This window comes from Phallusia mammillata, chromosome 8 (genome assembly GCF_965637545.1).
Source record: "Phallusia mammillata chromosome 8, kaPhaMamm4.hap1.1, whole genome shotgun sequence".
NCBI classification, from domain to species: Eukaryota; Metazoa; Chordata; class Ascidiacea; order Phlebobranchia; family Ascidiidae; genus Phallusia; species Phallusia mammillata.
In genome coordinates this window covers 4,331,513-4,348,296 of record NC_137259.1, presented here as the reverse complement: position 1 = coordinate 4,348,296, position 16,784 = coordinate 4,331,513, and the positions used below count along the sequence as shown (strand labels likewise).

Here is a 16,784-nt window from a genome sequence, read left to right as displayed (position 1 = left end):
CTCTACAAAACATTGTTGTCACCTTATTGTGTAAACGTACGTCACTACTTGAAGCATAGAACAAGAGTTCTTTTCAAACAAAACTATACTGTCATCTTTTATGTCACCAGTGTTCAACTTTCGAAGTTATTTCCTTTCCGCATTAAATAGTTGCGCACTTTAAAACGTTTTTGTAATTAATTAATAACTAGTTGATGACGGGCTGATAACATAATACGACAAGATATAAGATGTTTATTCGGTCATTTTGCTTACTATCGCTACCGAGTTATATAGATGATAGCCATTGCGTCGATACCAACAATAACCTTACTACCAATAAAAACTTTAATGTATAAACATCATTTTTATTTTTGTTAAAGTTTTTTTGTTTTCTTAACGTTTAAAGGTATTGATATCTTGTCTTCAAATAAGTTTAATTTATATTTTTACTCATCTTCAAAAAATTATTAGCTTGTCTATAGCCACACAAAACATAAAAATGAACTACTCTGTTACTGTCTGGATGTAGAACACTTGCGGTCTGTCCTTTCCTTAATTCATTTTCCAATCATACTTCGCTTATGTACTCCTAAAACCATTTCACATCATAGTGAAGTCAACATTTCAAAATCGGCAAGCAACAAGACTGAATTTTGTCGGATGCATTTTTTCTTTACTCAAGTCCTCATATACCTGTGTGGTGGCCCGTCGTGCTTCTATTGTACTTGCACTGCGCACAGAGACGCCCAACCAAGCGGAAGCCGCTCCGGACGAAGCGCTTTTGATTCACTCAGCGTTTTAATCCCCTCGTATTTAATTAATATCACTCGATTAGGACTTGTTGAACGGCGGGATGGCACGTGTTAGTGATGTGTTTTGTTTTTCAGCTCAAGTTGTGTTCATTGGTATGGTGGTGGTTTAGTTGACCGAAGTTTTTTGGTTGTAGTATTTTACGATTTTGGAAAGATACTTTACATACACTGGCGTTCGCTGATACCACTAATTCGTAGCATATTATACCCTAAATATTTATGCACAAAAATATTTTAGCACTTGATTCTCGTCGCTTCATATTTGAACAAGGTAGTTATGGTGTATTAGTATTTAAATAATAGTAGACATTAAAAACAGTTTAGAGACTGTTGATACGTTGTAATGTCTTACACATATACGTTGGCTTAATATTCTTTCTGAGAATATTAAAAACCACGAATTGTATGCCAAATAATAATAGTTTCTGAATTTAAACTATTGCTGTTCAATTGACTCATTTTCTTCCAAGCGACGGCTATGTGTGATTCTGAATGGTTTAATCACATTGAGTAATCTTTGAATATATTGAGTAAATATATCACTGTGGTTTGCCTTGATTACCCATTTATACCATTCATAATCTTTTTCGACTGGTTTTTAATCTAAGCGTCAATATTGAAATTTGCGATTAGAGCAGTGTGCGACTTGCATTCATATGCTCTTAAAGACCATCTACAGTGTAGATTCTACACTGAATCACTGACAATCTTCACAAATCTTCACTGACAGGCAAAAATCTCACATTTTCAAATCCGCTAGATAGAAGTAAAGAGTAGAAGTCTAAAACATATTGTTTATCTGGTAAAATTGTGCAAATAACAACATATCTAATTATCTATATCCCTGTGTCGTGTAATACAACTATGGTCTTACACTTTCGCAATTGCTTTCACATAAGTGGCAATTTACCAACGTCAGTCATCACGTGGTAATTTGAAATATGTTTGTTCCCCAAGCACCGAACGCACGAAGGTTTCTTTGCCCTGTGGGGAGCGTTAACAACAACAAATTCAAGTTGATAAACAAAAGAACGCGGTTCGAATCCCATCGTAACAAAGTGCATTTCCCCATTAAAAACATTGACATTCGCTGACGTATATGGTGCATAGCCTAGTCGTCCGAAAATGGGCGTATAAGATATTCTTATGTAAAACATAAGCAAAAGTGCGTGTTCCTGGAAGTTTACTTAATATTTCAAGAGAGTCGATTCCAGTACTGTAAACATCAGACATCATAGTGTCATATTTTAACACATTTTATTTCGGAACATGGCCTTTGTCTATACGTAAAACAGGCAAAGCACAATAGCAACACGAAGCAAGATTAGATAAAGAATAAGATAAGCCTAATTTATAGCAAAAATCTCATTACACAAATTCAAAGTAAAATTTTTTGCAGAAATTTTTTTCGCATATTCTTGTACAAATAAATAATGTGGATCATACATCTGTTTGTTGCATTCAATTGTCCAACTTAGTTAAATACCCACTATTATATTGTTGGCTTTGTGCACTTCCTGCAAGTTAATTGTTGCGGCGTGGGATAGAGAAAGCGTAAAAGTAGGTCAAACGAAACTTAGAGGAATCTCAGCACGCGAGCTAATAACACGGAAACTAAATGTCCGGTTTGTTACGTACATGTAAAAAGTAATGGTGCTACTGAGGCCCCATAAAACGACATTAATTTATAATGCTAAACAGAATCATTGCGAAAACTTGCATAAACCTCAAACTTAATTAAGATGAAAAATATGTTGGTACAGTGTTTCCCAACGTTTTCAATGCTTTTTCTTTCACCATCTTTTAGGCTAAACCTCATGTGGAGTTAGTAAATATATGAAATAATAAATACTTTTTGAAGTAGATCAACATTTGTACCGTGTTGTGGTCATCGGCTTACTAAAACATAGGGACTCATTTAAGCCGGTAAATTAGGGATTTTGAGAAACACTGTGCCTGCAAAAGAGTTTTAAACTACTTGGGCAACGATAATTTGTGACAAAGCACGTACGTATCTAGCAATGATGCAAATTATTCAGCGAAGCGCTTACACATACCACTTGGGGGCGATGCAGAGAGATAGTTGGCACAATATAATGTATGAACACAAAAAGCAGTTATGGTGTATCAGAGCTGGTTGAAAAGCAATGCATACACTTTTGGCAATATAAGAACAATATAAAATGTGTTAAAAATGCCTGTTTTGTTTGTTTGTTTGATAAATTAAGTAGTTTTAGGAGCATTATATGCGGATGGTGTTGTTAATTTTGAGGTGGTTAGGCTGGTACATAACATAAAAAAGATGTCTTCGTTTTGGAATACGTCTCGGTACGTAATTTACATTGCTTTATTTTTAGCCTTTTTAGAGTTCGGACTAAATCTAAAAAAGTGTAAAAATATCGCCATTAAACGATGGATATTTTACGAATTAAAACAAATGCGCACGTTTTTCCAAGTGGCAAGTCAAAAATGCCCGCAGGTATAAAATAGGAAAATACAGTACGAAATAACACTCAAGAATCGAAATGCCAGCAAAAGTTAATTACAATTCGCGCATGTAATACAGCGTGTATTTGAAGCTTAGCATACTAGACCGCATTTACCCACAAGTGTCCACCATTCGACAAACCGACACGTTATAGCTTTTTGACTTGCGCATGGACCTGTTTTTCCGGATTCACTAATTGCCGGTAAAGGTTAAAGATGTCGACTTGTTTATTGACGTATTATAGTTGCGGTACCTGGCCTCCTGATAAAACGACCGAAGGTTATGTGATAACGTTAGGCTGTAAAATGGAACATTGCAGTTGTAAAATAACTTTCAAAGGGAAATTATCAATTACTGTAATAGCGGAGTACTGGTACCTGACAGGCATAGTTTTCTATTTATGTATGTATGACACATATTTTTGTGTTTTAGACCATTAAAAAGTTTGGTTTGGAAATTGTTACAAACTCGTATAATATGTATTCATGACCTTAATTGTGTTTTGTTTTTTGTAATCATTGCCAATGAAATGTGATCCCAAACGGAACGTCCTATTTGTCAAATGGCGTTCATTCAACGCTTTCAGCCAAAGCAAAAGTTAGTCGCAACACCTTTGAGTACCTTTGAAGCTTTTTACCCTTTTTTGAGGACACGCAAAGCCTTTTGATTCTCCCTTGGTCATTTACCTATTGTCTAGCATTTGCCAGTGCTGTGAAGTTTAATCATTCTGTAGAGCACCATTGGCGACTTCGTTAAAAAGCGAGTTCCTACTTTCATCATCATTGTCTGTAGGCCGCTTTAGACCAGGGATACTATCATACATCTTATCTCGCAAATGTTCTCCGTAAACGGTCTCGGACCAAGCGAGATGTTTGCAGTAAAGTGAGGGCTTGGGTTTCAATTTCGCACCCAGCATCCACGGTTTCTTTTTAAACGGCTGATAGGAGTCTATACAGAGCGCTTCTGCCTCTTTTTGCTTATCTTTGAATGTCACAAGATCGTCAGCCATCCTTTGAGTCCCGTATTCGTCGACCAAACGCCAAAACGTGCGGTTAAAATGATCGTACAGTTTGTAGTCAGCTTTGTTCCATCGAAGGATCTTCTTTCCAAGATCTTCGTTTACCTGATAAGATAAATAGCGTGGCGAATGAATAGGTTTGCAGGTAGTTTTGGCATTTGATACGTGCATTTTATCATGCTATCGAGTATTATTCACCTAAATGTTGTAAAGTTGAACAAAATTCCCTTATGATGCCCTTTGAGCTAGTGGGCGAAAAGTTAGTAGAGTTTAAAGTTCTTTGAATAATTAACGAGGATTTTGTGTAAATTTGCACTACCCAAATACGCAACCAGTTGGACGACATACTGTTTTGTTATTATTTTTACGCCCGTAACAAATGCCCCGGGACAATGTAATGTTTTCCGTTTCAAATAACGTGTTTAAACCTTTTTTAATACAAAACGCTAATTAGCATTTTATTGCATAGCTGTTTTTTGATATTTATCAACAAGCAAAAAATTAAAGCCAGTGATTTTACAATGTATAAGGTCACATACCTAAACCTCATAAGTTATTTATATTTTATCAACCAATCTCTTGTAAACAATACTTAATTTGTAATCAGGTTTATAAATTGTAGAAACTAAATCAAACATATAAGATGGCCCAACAACTGCAAACAAGCGACTTTTATACCGTTAAACTCATCACTATAGGAACTATACGTATTCTTGTGCAAGGAAAAATCAAGTTCATAACCAACTAACCTCTGTTTTGGCTTCAGATATTCTCATCTTGAACTTGATGTAAACAATGTCTTCCCAACTCCAACACAGCAAATGTTTCATCATAATTAAACTCTCATCAAAGAAATCGGTGAGTAAAACCAACGTGAAAGTGTCATCGAGTTCTTGGATCTTGGTATCAATATAAGCGTCATTATCGTTTGAAACATCGTACCTGAAAAAAAAAGACGTTTCAATTAGGACGTTGAATATATAGCGTGTACTATTATCGTGATATAAAATGTTCAAGCAAAACCCACTAAAAACCTTTTTGAATTTTTTTGAATGCACCAAAATACAAAAAAAAGGAAAAGGCTACAATCATTGTGTTTTACTTCAAATATGGGGTCAGAATTGCAGCAAAAGTGTGTAGAAATATATATTATCTACGCATTTTTTGTTCCAAGATAACAGCAACAGTGGCTAACTTGCTATGTGGCATCAACAAGCTTGCAAACAAATATAACCAATAAATCCTGGCTAATATCGCAAATATACGAGAAAACAGCAAAAAAAATTAGTTGATGATAAGATGTGGTTAATAATATGTTTTTTTTTTCATTTCCAAATCAAATCTTATTTATTGAGCTTTTACTCACCCAATGTCGAAAAACATGTGGTTCCTTGCCCTGAAATACCAGTCGGTGTGTTTGTTGTAAAATTTTTCCGGATTGTCGTAAAATGTTTGTAATCTGAGAGCTGTAGTATTTGCATTGATGTCTTTCAACCAGTCGTTGAATGGACTTTGATCCTGGAGTTTCAAATAACAGTTTTCAAACATTTCAAACTTCAAACCAAAATGAACTCTAATGAAATTTTTATGATTACCAATGAAGAGACGATGAAACACGCGTAACATAATGTAGTGTTTTAATCCCACAGGATTAAAATTTAGCAACTATGTGTGAGAATGTAAGAAACAGAGTTAAATATTTGTTATCTAATACAGAAAGCTAAGTAAGAGATCTTACCTGAAAAAATCCAAACACCGACTCAACGTTGTCCATAGGAGCTCTTATAATTGTTATGTAGCGAGTAGTTTTTGGCATAATCTCCTGTAACTTGTCAATGTTAAACCTGAGAAAAAAATGCATTATGTTAAGTTCCTACAAATGAAAATAGCAAGAAACTTTAGATCAGAAAGTGGAGCTAGATGTACGTGCCGTGAAATACGGACCCGAAACCAATGAAAAAATAAACAACCAAGCCGGAATTAGGCCCGAAAGATGGTGAAATTGCGGCACAAATGTGGGCGAATGTGATGCCTTGTCCAAATCATCCTATTTATTCCAACTTAAGCCCGAACTCATACCCAACCTTAAAGGCTGGTGCAGCTCACAACTCTGGTTTGATGTTTATATAATTGCTTGGTTTTTTTTACTCCAATGCATCGTTACGGCAACGGTAGTGGCACACCACCTAGTGGACACGTGCTAAAATGCAAGTCTGGTGTGTTAACGACATGCAGGTGAAAACAGCCGTGAACCTTATTGTTTACTCACAAAACAATTACACTATGTCACAAACCATATTGAAGGTTCAATTGTAGCTGATAGGGAGGAATGTACGAATAAGTCTTGCATATAAACCCGTGAAGGTCAACTTGCTACTTAATACTTTAATAAAATGTACTACCATTACTACCTATATTTTGTGAATGAAACGTACCTGAAGTGGTGTCCGATTATGTTGTAGGACGGCAACGGTGGATCAATCAATCTTCTGTCAATGTACGCCGGGTAACCCCCTAATTCCCAGTGATTCTTGAGGGGAAGTCCCACTGTGAGATTGTGTGTATCTAGGCAACACAGATTCAACAAATGTAGGTATTATTTTTATCAATCAATTTACAAAAAATACCGATGTACAGTTTTAAGTTGCAAAGGTCGCGCATAGGGACTTTTAGTTCTCATAAAGCCATCATTTTATTGTGTAAAAAAGTGGTACCTTGTGATCAATATATTTAAAGTTTTTCAATGTAAAAACCTTGGTACCATAAAACGTCGTAACGTTTCAGTACACCTTCATTGCATTTAACATCTTTGATGTTTTTAATCTATACACCAGTGGTTCTTAACCTTTTTGGTGTGGTTTCCCACTAAAGTAAATCACCAAGTTCGAATTCCCCCCTCTGTTATTTTTATAATGATGTTTCGTGCCCTACGTTAACAAAAAACATATTCTTTAATCGAAATGATTTTGTGAAGCGATTTGGTCGGGACCTTAAGGTATACTGCAATCTTATTTTGTTTGAATCAGTGTTTCATACCCGAACGGAACGAAACCAAATAACGTTATTCGTTCTGAGCAAATTATTTATTTCGGTATTTCGTTCTGGACCGATATTTTCATTTCGTTCCGGTCTGACCGAAATAAATTTATAACGGTATTTTTCGGTATTTCGGTCTTAACAAACGAACATTTCTTTGTGGTCTTTGCAACTATTAAGCGAAAAAAGGAAGAAAGTTGCAACGCACAACAATTATTGTCGGTAGTTGTTACGTCACATAACATTTATCAATGATGATCAAACGGATGTAAATTGTAGGAGCTTCTATTTTTATCATAGCTTAACGGCGCGAAATTTTCAGCAATTGTATTATGTCCAGAACGAAATACCGGAATAAAAAATAACGGTATTTCGTTCCGTTCCGGTATTTTGAATATTTTTTATTTCGGTATTTCGTTCCGGTATTTGAGCCAAAAATTATTTATTTCGTTCCGGTATAACGTTCCGTTCCGTTCCGGTATGAAACACTGGTTTGAATAGTGATTTCGTGAGAAAGTAAAATCGTGTGGATTTTTGAAAAATCTCATGTGCTTGCATTAGTCATTTTTTGCATCACAATCAACAGATCAAATGCATTTATTCACGAACAATAACAAAGTCATTGATACTTTTAGTTATGTCTGTGACGTAACAAACGATTCTTAAATTTTTATGCGCCTTGTAAAACTAGGTGAAGTTAATCTTACATGTTGTTGCGGAAAATATTGTATTAAACTAACTTTCAACGGTTATAATTTCAACCCACGGGCCCGAGTTTGGTGACTTCTGACTCAGGCAATTTCCCTCTAAAAACATCCCACTAGTGGGAAATTTCCCACCGGTTAAAGAACCACTGCTATACACTTTCCAATGAACATAAAATCAATTTTTTATTTTGGTCATTTAAAATCAGCCAACAATTGTTTCCAAAATATTTTCTTTTATAAATGTTACCTGTATTTTATCCTCAATTGTCCTAATCCTTGTTTAGTCTATCGAATCATTAACGCACTATTACATAACCATGTACAAACACAAGCAATTTTAACAGGAACAACAGTTGTTTTGTTGAGGTGATTCATGCAAGCGTGTAAGAATATTTGTTGCCGCAATAACAAAAAAATAGCCGAGAAAAATGTGCTTTGCCGCCAGCAGCGTTTAGGTTTTTGTTTCACACTTGTGTTCTGTCCATCTTACATCGCCCCAAGCAACGCTCTGTTTGTCGCATTTGTCGAAGAAAACAGTAAACATCTTAATACGGTGGAGAAAAGTGCCAAAATGCTGATAACGATTAGCAGAGGAAAAACGCACCACTAATAGAAGTTAACTTGCAACAATATAAAAAATGGCTTTTAAGTTTTAAGGCTTTAAGTGAAAGTGTTCCTTACGTGTTTTTAGTAGCCAACTTTGGCTTTGATTGGCACACAATAAATAAAATTTCGACAAACATTCTTTGTTCCAGTGTTTCTTACCGGAACGGAACGAAACCAAATAACGTTATTCGTTCTGAGCAAATTATTTATTTCGTTCTGGACCGATATTTTCATTTCGTTCCGGTCTGACCGAAATAAAATTATAACGGTATTTTTCGGTATTTCGGTCTTAAAAAAGAACATTTCTTTGTGGTCTTTAAAACTATTAAGCGAAAAAAGAAAGAAAGTTGCAACACACAAAAATTATTGTCGGTAGTTGTTACGTCATATAACATTTGTCAATAATGGTCAAACGGATGTTAATTGTAGGAGCCTCAATTTTTATAGCTTAAAGGCGCGAAAATTTTTAGCCATTGTTTCATGTCAAATGTCCAGAACGAAATACCGGAATAAAATATAACGGTATTTCGTTCCGTTCCGGTATTTTGAATATTTTTTATTTCGGTATTTCGTTCCGGTATTTGAGCCAAAAAGTATTTATTTCGTTCCGGTATAACGTTCCGTTCCGGTATGAAACACTGCTTTGTTGAACATTTGACAAAGTTACATGACTTGTATCCACAAAGCGATACGCACATAATGCGTTAATTTAACAGAAAGCAAACAAAAAGTAATTTTAAATAAAAATAACATAAAAATATTTTGACATTCGACAAGACAAGGCAAATTTCAATGTTAGAATCCTTACACATTTTAAAAACCAGACTACTTAGCAATTTATATCACGATCCACAGGTTGCCAGGTGAGTTTATTGTGGCAGCATATGTTATCGCCTAATGTGTTTTTCTCATTTAAACGTAAAGCAACTCAAAATTTATCTTTACCGATCGAAGTTAAAATTGGCACCGATCCACGGCCGAAATCTGGGAGTGGTTTAATCTGCCTTGCCGGCCTTGGTAAACTGTTTTGCAAATCATATCGTATAATCAACGCAATGTAACTCCAAAAATGGTTGAAGATAATTTCTTACAATTCACGACATTTTAATTGCCACATACCAAACCTACTAATAACTAGTGATGTACCGAATCGGCTAAATTTCGATTCGGCCGAAACCGAATATTCGGCGATTTTGCCGAATAAATTCGGCCGAATCAACCGAATCATTTATGACGTCACGCGAAGTCGTACCCTACGCGTTTGACATGAAAACATTATTTTATCTACCAGGCAATTAGTGCAGAATGGCTGTGTTTCGTCCTTATTTTAGTTTTGTGGGGTTTAACATTGCCTCAAGAATGATTGCCAACCCGACAATGAATTACTGATTTTTTTCTGCAGTGGGAAAAGCGTCAATGTTTTAAAAAATATAATGATGGACGCGATTTTCGTTGGTACTAAGCAGAAAGACACGTTTAACGCTTTAAATGTGTATTCATAAAAGATTCGGCTTCGGCCGAATCGCAACAAATTATTCGGCCGAAACCGAATCTTTGAAAAAGTGGCCGATTCGGCCGAATAAATTCGGCAAACCGAATATTCGGTACATCTCTACTAATAACCACCTTATATAACAATTTCAAACTTTCCATAATAATTGGCTGAAATTTTTAATAAGCATCTCGTTGACTTAATTTCAAACCGTGGAGCTAACGGCATGAGACATGCAATTAACATTTACCTGCAAACCGCAACATGATGTTAGACATTGTCGAACTACCGGTCTTGTGAGTTTTTAGGAACACAACGTTGGTTTCTGGCTTCACGCACCGATCCTTAATCTTGTGGAACCCCGATCGCTGGAAATGAAATGTTTGTTATATATTTGTCAGTTGAAGTAGATAAACCTTGAAATAATGAACAACTTATTGGCATCATGTTGGGCAATTATGTTTAACAATTTAGGTATTTAATTTCGTTGCTCAAAAATGCATTTGAAAAGTAAGATATTGCATAATGAAATGTTAGGCTTATTTGTTTAATTATTTTAATTTAAATACCTTACTAAACAAATAATGTTTACACAACAAGTATGACAAACTAGCAGAATTATATAACATAGGTTTATCCAGTAAGTAATGCATACCGCAGCAAAACTATACTGATTAACGCAGTTACCTTTGTATTTACAGCGGGTTGTCCCAGTTTATAACCATCGGGAATAGCGTTTTCTCTTAGTTTTGCGTTAAACATGTTGCTTCGAATTCTTCGCTTTTGCATGTTTAAATCTGAAACGCACAAATGGACGTGTATTAGAAAAATATACCATCATCATTTAGTGTATGACGGCGGAAAAAATATCGTGAACATTTAAGGCTTGTAACAGCCATTCAAGCACATTTCGAGCCTTTCTTGAGTTAAATGAAATCAGTAAGGGCAATAGTAGTGTCTGGTTCAATGGTAGTGTCTGGTTCTCTGATTCCTGGACAAAAGTAATCATGATGTTGAAGACGTTGCCTGCCGTTTGGATTTCAAATATCTTTAAGCTTACGTTTTAAATGAGACAATTTGCAATTGTGTGAACCTGGGTGTAGTGTTTACTAAAGTTGGCCCAATTATACTGTATGACCAAAGTTTGCAGTGTTCCAAATGCACAGGTCTTTAAAATACAGACTAACAATTTGAAAATCTTCTGACAATTACAATTTTATACTTGAAAAAAAATGGACATGCACATTTTAGCCTCTGTATTCTTTAGACAATGTGCTCACACTTGCGTTTAAACATTTTGCGCACATTGTGAAAAACAGTACCAACTCCTTCTCAAAATTGGACTGCGGAATGTCGACCAATTTGTTCAAACGGTTGTTCAAAAGTAGTTTGAGAATACTTACAAAGTAGTTTTGGAATACTTATCCAAAAAAAAGTCTTATGATAGTTGTTACTTACTTGAAGTGGGGTGATTAAATGACCACAAAATAAAAGCACACAAAACGACTAGTGTGATTTTAAAGAACGGTGGTACTCTTCTACTGTGTCTAAACATCATCGTGCTTTGTAAATGACGACTTGTCTGCAACAAAATAATATAAAATCGTAAACCACGTGCTGTAACGCTCGAGCAACCCAGTCCCGAGCAGCTATCAGCGTTTGTTGGGCCAGCAATATGCATTGTACACGTGTGCAACAAGCAATTAGGATCAGTAATTGGTCAGTAATATCTACCCCCTTGCCGCAGGTAGCTATAGCTCGCTGACTGCACGACTAGCCTCTTATTATCCGATAATTATACGCTACCCACCCCTGTAACGTTGCAACGGTTTGTAACTACTGTTTTGTTTTTGTCCGTCGTTTCTTTGACCGACTCTGACACAATAACAATAAACTTTATCATATCTTCTTCGGTCTTACGTTTTACGTTGAAGATTATCTTATTCTATATGAAAAAGGTTGAAATGTAGATTGCGTGTAGTCAATAGATGTGTAATTACTATTGTCTTTGGCTAAGTTGTTTCGCTTTAACCTAATGGTTTGAATGTCCAAAGATTTTTACTGCCTTAACTTTCTCTGAGTTTGCACTTTTTTTACGATTATCTGTTTTCTTTTTAGAGTTACAAGCTTTTTGTCGCCAACATTGTTTAATAATTTCTCACAAACGCATACTTTAAATCGCCCTGATATATTTAAAAATATCTCAAGCCTAAAAAATAGGTGAAACCCTGTCAATGTTTGTTATTTCAGAATTTATCTACGAATTCACACAGTTTGTAGGTCAAAATCTGATCAATTTGTATTCAGAGAACAGGAACCACGTTGCGTCGAGAAACGACGTTTGTTTATTTAACATTCAAGATCGTCTAGCCTCGGGCGAATGGCGATTTCACGCCGAGATTTGAAAGCCCTATCTCGGTCAAACTCACGTTTTGTACCAGGCACCACGAACTAGGTTTAGCTCAACCAATACTGGACAATTAGTAACAAGAGCTTAAACACGCGAACCAGTCAAAACAATTCGGACTTATAAATAAAGCGATGTTATCAATACGTTTTCTAAAGTTTTGTATCGACCAACACTTTTTTGCATTCCCAATTCATAAATAACATTAAAATGTAACAAAAGACAACACTTTCTTTGTAGGGTCAATTTTGCATTCTTTTACTAAAAACAAAAATGTCAGATAACATTCAACGCGTTCTATGTCAAACGGAAAGAAATTGTACACCATTGGAAAATCTACACCACCTGTTTATGTATTCCCAACTACACATGAAACTTTGATAACTTTTGATATTAAATGAAACTGAACACTTTGTACTTACACTCACTTTAATTTTAACTTTGCGTGACGTCATATACTTGGTTGTCCTAAAAGCTGAATGAGTCAGTTTTATTTTACTAAACATGTCAAATCCTATTTTTGCATTGCACACATTTGGTTTGTAAATACATTATTTATAGACTCCATTTAAACGTATTTACGTCACAACAAATATATCTTTATCTAATAGAAATAGACCATAAGCACATAGTTAGCAAACTTTTGTACATAAATCTCGTTTTAAACACTTTTAAGCTTTTTGAATAAAGTACTCATATTAGTACTGCACAAATCTACATAAAAACTGATCTACTTATTTTTTTAATTCTAAAAAATGTCTATTTGCGGGTGGAACTTTTAATGCTGTCCAGTCCAAACCTAATGCCTTAGCTAGCAGGTCAAGTTTCACCTTAAGAGATAACACTGAAATGCAGACGAACAGGTTAAGGGTAAAGGGTCGGCCGAAAGCCAATCTAACGAAAGTGAAAAAATGGCCTCATGCGATATAACGTGTAGATCAGGTATCAGGTATTCCTTCAATGCCTGGGTGAGTCACCTCAAATCAGAATTTAAGTACCAAGGCATTTCATTTACATGAGATCTGTACCAAATATTTGTCGTTGCACTTTTAAATAAGATTTTGAACTAGGTAAAAACGTTGAATATTACTCATTGAAAACTCGACCCTTTGACATGTTTATGTATGTTTAATTGCATACGTTTTTTTTGTAAACTAGTTATGTGAAGTGCTGTAATGTACAAAGTCCTTGAGAGATAAACTTAACATTAACATGCTTTGTTTGGTTAAACATTGTGGCGACAACAAGACAAAAACTTCAAGTAGAGAAACAAACTTGTGTGAACTGCTTTTAAACAACACGATAACCTCTTCTGGTTACATAAACCCTTACAGGAGATACCACAAATATTCCACGTGAGACCGACTGTCTAAAAGTTGTAAACAACCTAACCCTACATGCACATTCCCATACGGGGTTCATTTTTCAAACATTGCACACACATTCAAACGTCATAAATTTCTACAAAACTTAAAACGAATCACAATCTACATAACTAACTCAAAATGGAACATCGTATACATTACGTATTTTATATCGTAGTGACGTAGTATATTGGGTGTACAATACACCTCGAAACCCTTAATAAACCTTAAAAGGCACGAAATTACATACATCTCGTCGTATGACGTCACTAAAAACCAACTTGACGTCATACGTTAAGTTTTGTCTTGAAGCAACCCTAACTATATCTCTTATGAACGAACACTTAAAACGTACTGTTAGGTTACCTTACGTGTATTTCCAACGTATCCTTGTTATGTCCTTCCACAGTTGGTAGATACGGTTTGTTATCTTTCAATACAACACTGCCTAATGTAATATTTTTCATCAATTAAGTCTATGCTTTACACACACCTAGGACCAAAAATCCGGTTCAGTCTTGCCGAGATAACGAAATGTCAAAACTTCGTGCTCAAATCTAAAACACGCATTTTAGCGCAGACTTTAGTTAAACAGTTAACAACACTGATTTATCGCATCAACACTCGCGATCTTCCGTAAAGGCCTGGTAAATTGACTATAAACAACGTGCAAGTAATATAGATCGTATCTGAACCCCTGGCAGCCTCGTACTCTACCTTTCATTCAACGATAACTGTAGTTTAAATCCAAACCTTTTTGGTAAGAACGAAATGCCTTTTACGCTGTTTTGCTGTAAAGCCGGATTTTAAATTACCAGAAAACTCTGTCTGCTACGTTCTTTCACTTAAGTGCTGACATTCAACTTGCGCCGGGCATATGAACTTGGTCTATGAGCGCTGTAAGGTCGGTATGCGACATAACAGCGATGGCAGATTGCCTTAGGCCCCTCAGACAGGCAGTCGGCAAACGTTTTGTGGAGTTACGTCACGGATTAGCCATAAACACCACCCTGCTTGACTGCCTGAATATGTTTTAATTACATCTGCAGCTGTTTTCGTGGGCGTTTACAGTCGCCCATAACGCTTTAAGTATTTATATTTTCCTCAAAAACTGGTACATCTGAATTCATTTTAAAATACAGCTAATTTTGTGGGAATTGTAATATGTCTTTTAAAACCATTTCTAGGCTTAAGTGCTAAAAAGTGTTTCTCTATCTAATGAGTTGACGTTAATTTGCTTAAAAAAGTTTACAAACGAGAAACCTACTTATGCACTGCTTTGAAAGTTGACTTTATGGCGTGGTAGTTTTCTGACACAAATACATATCTGAGACCTTCAATTACACGTCACAAAGGACCAATGTTAGTTTACAGCCCAATATATCGATAAAACTGCCTATACACACAGCGCTTAGAATTGGTACAAATACACAATTTTAAAATAAAACGAAAATGAAAACAATAAAAAGAATTGGCAACCTAACGTTCCAATAATTGTATTCTTTTTGTTGATACCTACACATATTACATTACAAATTACATTAAAGCAATATCAGTATATTCAGGCATTGACGTAAATGAATAGTAATTAAGCCAAAAAGTTAATTTAAGTTTACGTCCCGTTACCCAAATAAAACCAAGCTTGGTTTTTTAAACTTTAATCAATATTAAAACCCTTTAATTAACGCCAATCTCTTTTGGGATAAAACCATCGGTCAAAACCATCTCATAGAAGAGTTACCATATAAACACACAGAGCAACGTCATTGCTTGTCAAATATTTTTGTAAAGCGTCCCCCGATGTAATGACAAAAACGTGTTTTGTTTTAGTGCAGCTCAAAGGTTAGATCAATATGATCGCTGTTTTGCTGCCCAAATGAAAAACACCTCTCTACAATATTAAGGTAATATTACTTGCGCATGTACGTTAGTATAACACGTAAGGCCTCAAACAAACTCGATTGATAACGATTGGCGTAGTATTAAATGTAAACTTCCGTAACTTCAGGTTGACTGCTGTCTGCGTACGAGTGTTTGTAAACAAATCGAGTCTGCTTTTTTGCTCTTGTCAATTCATACGTGATCGATGTAAAGTACTTGCAGTCACTTGTTTCAAAACAAAATGCTGTCACATCGAAAACATTTTAACGCGTTGGTATGGGAAAATTGCACCATGTTGCTTCACACAACACTTAACTGTTCAGTATAGCATATTTTAATACGTTTTTTACAATTCATTTTCTACAAGTAACTATAAAAAGACTTTGGGCAAACGGTCCTGGAAGTAATGTTAATTAGAAGTAAAAACACATTTTGTTTACAAAAGCATAAAGACAGCAGCTAGGCGGTTTACTTTTTAGCCTGCTGTGTATTGTAATATTAATTAGAAACAGAAAGGCAACTTACCGTCAAAGGAGAGTGGTCCACTGGTATTCGAAGCGTTGTTTTAACAGCCATTTTGTCCAAACAACACCTAACCCTAAAAACACAAAACAATTTCACTTTTTTTGTTTTTTTTTTGTTTTTTTTTAAATTCTTGCTACTAGCATACCTAGAGCTCTGTCTTACTTCAAAAGTAACTCAAATCTAACTAGTTTTACATAAACCTGAACTTGCGTTAGATCTTAACCTTGTGTGAAAATTCCCCAGTGCCGTGCTGTTTATATGTGACACCCGAAACGGTCATGCCCTTACGTGCACGTAAAACAACTGTTGACGGGCGTAGCGATACACCTCTAGTTTTTACAACGTGATTGAGATACCTCCGAGACTGACTGGCAATAAAACAGTGAGCTACCTGCAATTAACACTGGTAGTTTAAACTGATGAATAACACAGAACAAGTTTTTCGAGTCAGAATGTGTGTTGTCCT

At 35.5% G+C, this 16,784-nt stretch overlaps 1 protein-coding gene across 3 annotated transcripts; it reads right to left on the bottom strand.

Moving 5' to 3' along the window:
- Window positions 1–2,032: 2,032 nt before the first annotated feature.
- On the bottom strand, window positions 2,033–16,420 carry LOC145204463 (galactose-3-O-sulfotransferase 2-like). Of its 3 annotated transcripts, none has more exons than XM_080077023.1 (9): window positions 16,319–16,420; window positions 11,600–11,723; window positions 10,829–10,938; window positions 10,392–10,509; window positions 6,736–6,865; window positions 6,039–6,144; window positions 5,667–5,818; window positions 5,050–5,242; window positions 2,033–4,405 (listed from the first exon to the last, which is right to left on the bottom strand). In XM_080077023.1, the coding sequence occupies exons 1-9, from the start codon at window positions 16,367–16,369 to the stop codon at window positions 4,001–4,003; spliced, it is 1,389 nt and encodes a 462-aa protein (XP_079933149.1). In that variant the 5' UTR covers window positions 16,370–16,420; the 3' UTR covers window positions 2,033–4,000. The 3 variants fall into 3 exon arrangements, with proteins under 3 accessions (XP_079933149.1, XP_079933148.1, XP_079933150.1); XM_080077022.1 differs by lacking the exon at window positions 16,319–16,420 and adding an exon at window positions 14,284–14,430; XM_080077024.1 differs by lacking the exon at window positions 16,319–16,420 and adding an exon at window positions 14,279–14,346.
- Window positions 16,421–16,784: the final 364 nt, after the last annotated feature.